The sequence below is a fragment of the Penaeus monodon genome, chromosome 19, assembly GCF_015228065.2.
Source record: "Penaeus monodon isolate SGIC_2016 chromosome 19, NSTDA_Pmon_1, whole genome shotgun sequence".
Lineage (NCBI taxonomy): Eukaryota > Metazoa > Arthropoda > Malacostraca > Decapoda > Penaeidae > Penaeus > Penaeus monodon.
The window spans coordinates 47,455,234-47,456,163 of NC_051404.1; the positions used below are offsets into that span (position 1 = coordinate 47,455,234).

Genomic DNA, 930 nt, shown 5'->3' on the forward strand with positions numbered 1-930 from the left:
CTCTTCTTGTTGCGTTGCCGGACGTACGATATTGTTTCTGCTTCTTCGATTCTGATTTGGAATATCCTCCTGTTATACTGCCATTCTCACTGATATTTACATTGTATGCTGATTAATCTGCTGTAAAATAGCGATACGAATAGCTCATATTTGAGAGTACAACAACTGTTGCGCACCAACCTGTGGCATCGTTGTGCTGATTGGTTTTGTAGGCGGACGCTGGGTCAGGTCAGCATATAGCTCCGCATACACATCTAGGGAGTAGTCTACATCCGTGTGGTGTCCCAGCGGTAACGCTTAACCTTTATCCAGAAAAAAAATATATATATACTGTGTATACAAGTAAACCGTTATTGCGTGGCTCCACTTGCGTGGAGAATTATCAAATCTGGCGGATATAAGACAGTTTCTAGACCGGCTGCACCATGTCAGGACGTGTGCCCAAGGTCCTTCGTCGGGCGAGCAGTTTCCTGAATTCCGCACCGTGGCGTGCGCGAGGCACGCTCACCAGTACACTTGGCGAACCTGACCCTGTTGCAATCAATTCGACGCTGACCCAGGCCCCTCGACCGTCCGCGAAGCTCAAGACATACGAGCAAGTCCCGACCCCCCTCGGATACCCGGTCCTCGGGACTCTGCCAGAGTTCCTGGCGGCGGGAGGCGTGCAGAACTTCCACAATTATGCCACGCAACGACACCGCCAGCTGGGAAGCATCTTCCGGGAGCGGACTGGAGGGGCAGACCTCCTCTTTGTATCCGACCCCGCCATCGTCAGGCAGGTATTTGCCGCTGAGGGACCCCATCCACAGCACTACATACCTGAAGCTTGGACTCTTTATAATCAGGACCGCCAGGTCTCCAGGGGCCTCTTCTTCATGTGAGTCTTTCAACGTTTACCTGCGTGAGTGCAACAAACTGAACAAACCGTTC

The 930-nt window shown here is 51.8% G+C and overlaps 1 protein-coding gene across 1 annotated transcript in view; it reads left to right on the forward strand.

The window, feature by feature from the left end:
- Window positions 1-205: 205 nt before the first annotated feature.
- LOC119585270 (cytochrome P450 315a1, mitochondrial-like) overlaps window positions 206-930 on the forward strand; it is a gene marked incomplete in the record, with an annotated part of 14,558 nt that continues 13,833 nt past the window's right edge. Inside the window, 1 exon segment of the mRNA XM_037933945.1 lies at window positions 206-877. Within this exon segment, the coding sequence (XP_037789873.1) occupies window positions 426-877 (452 nt within the window).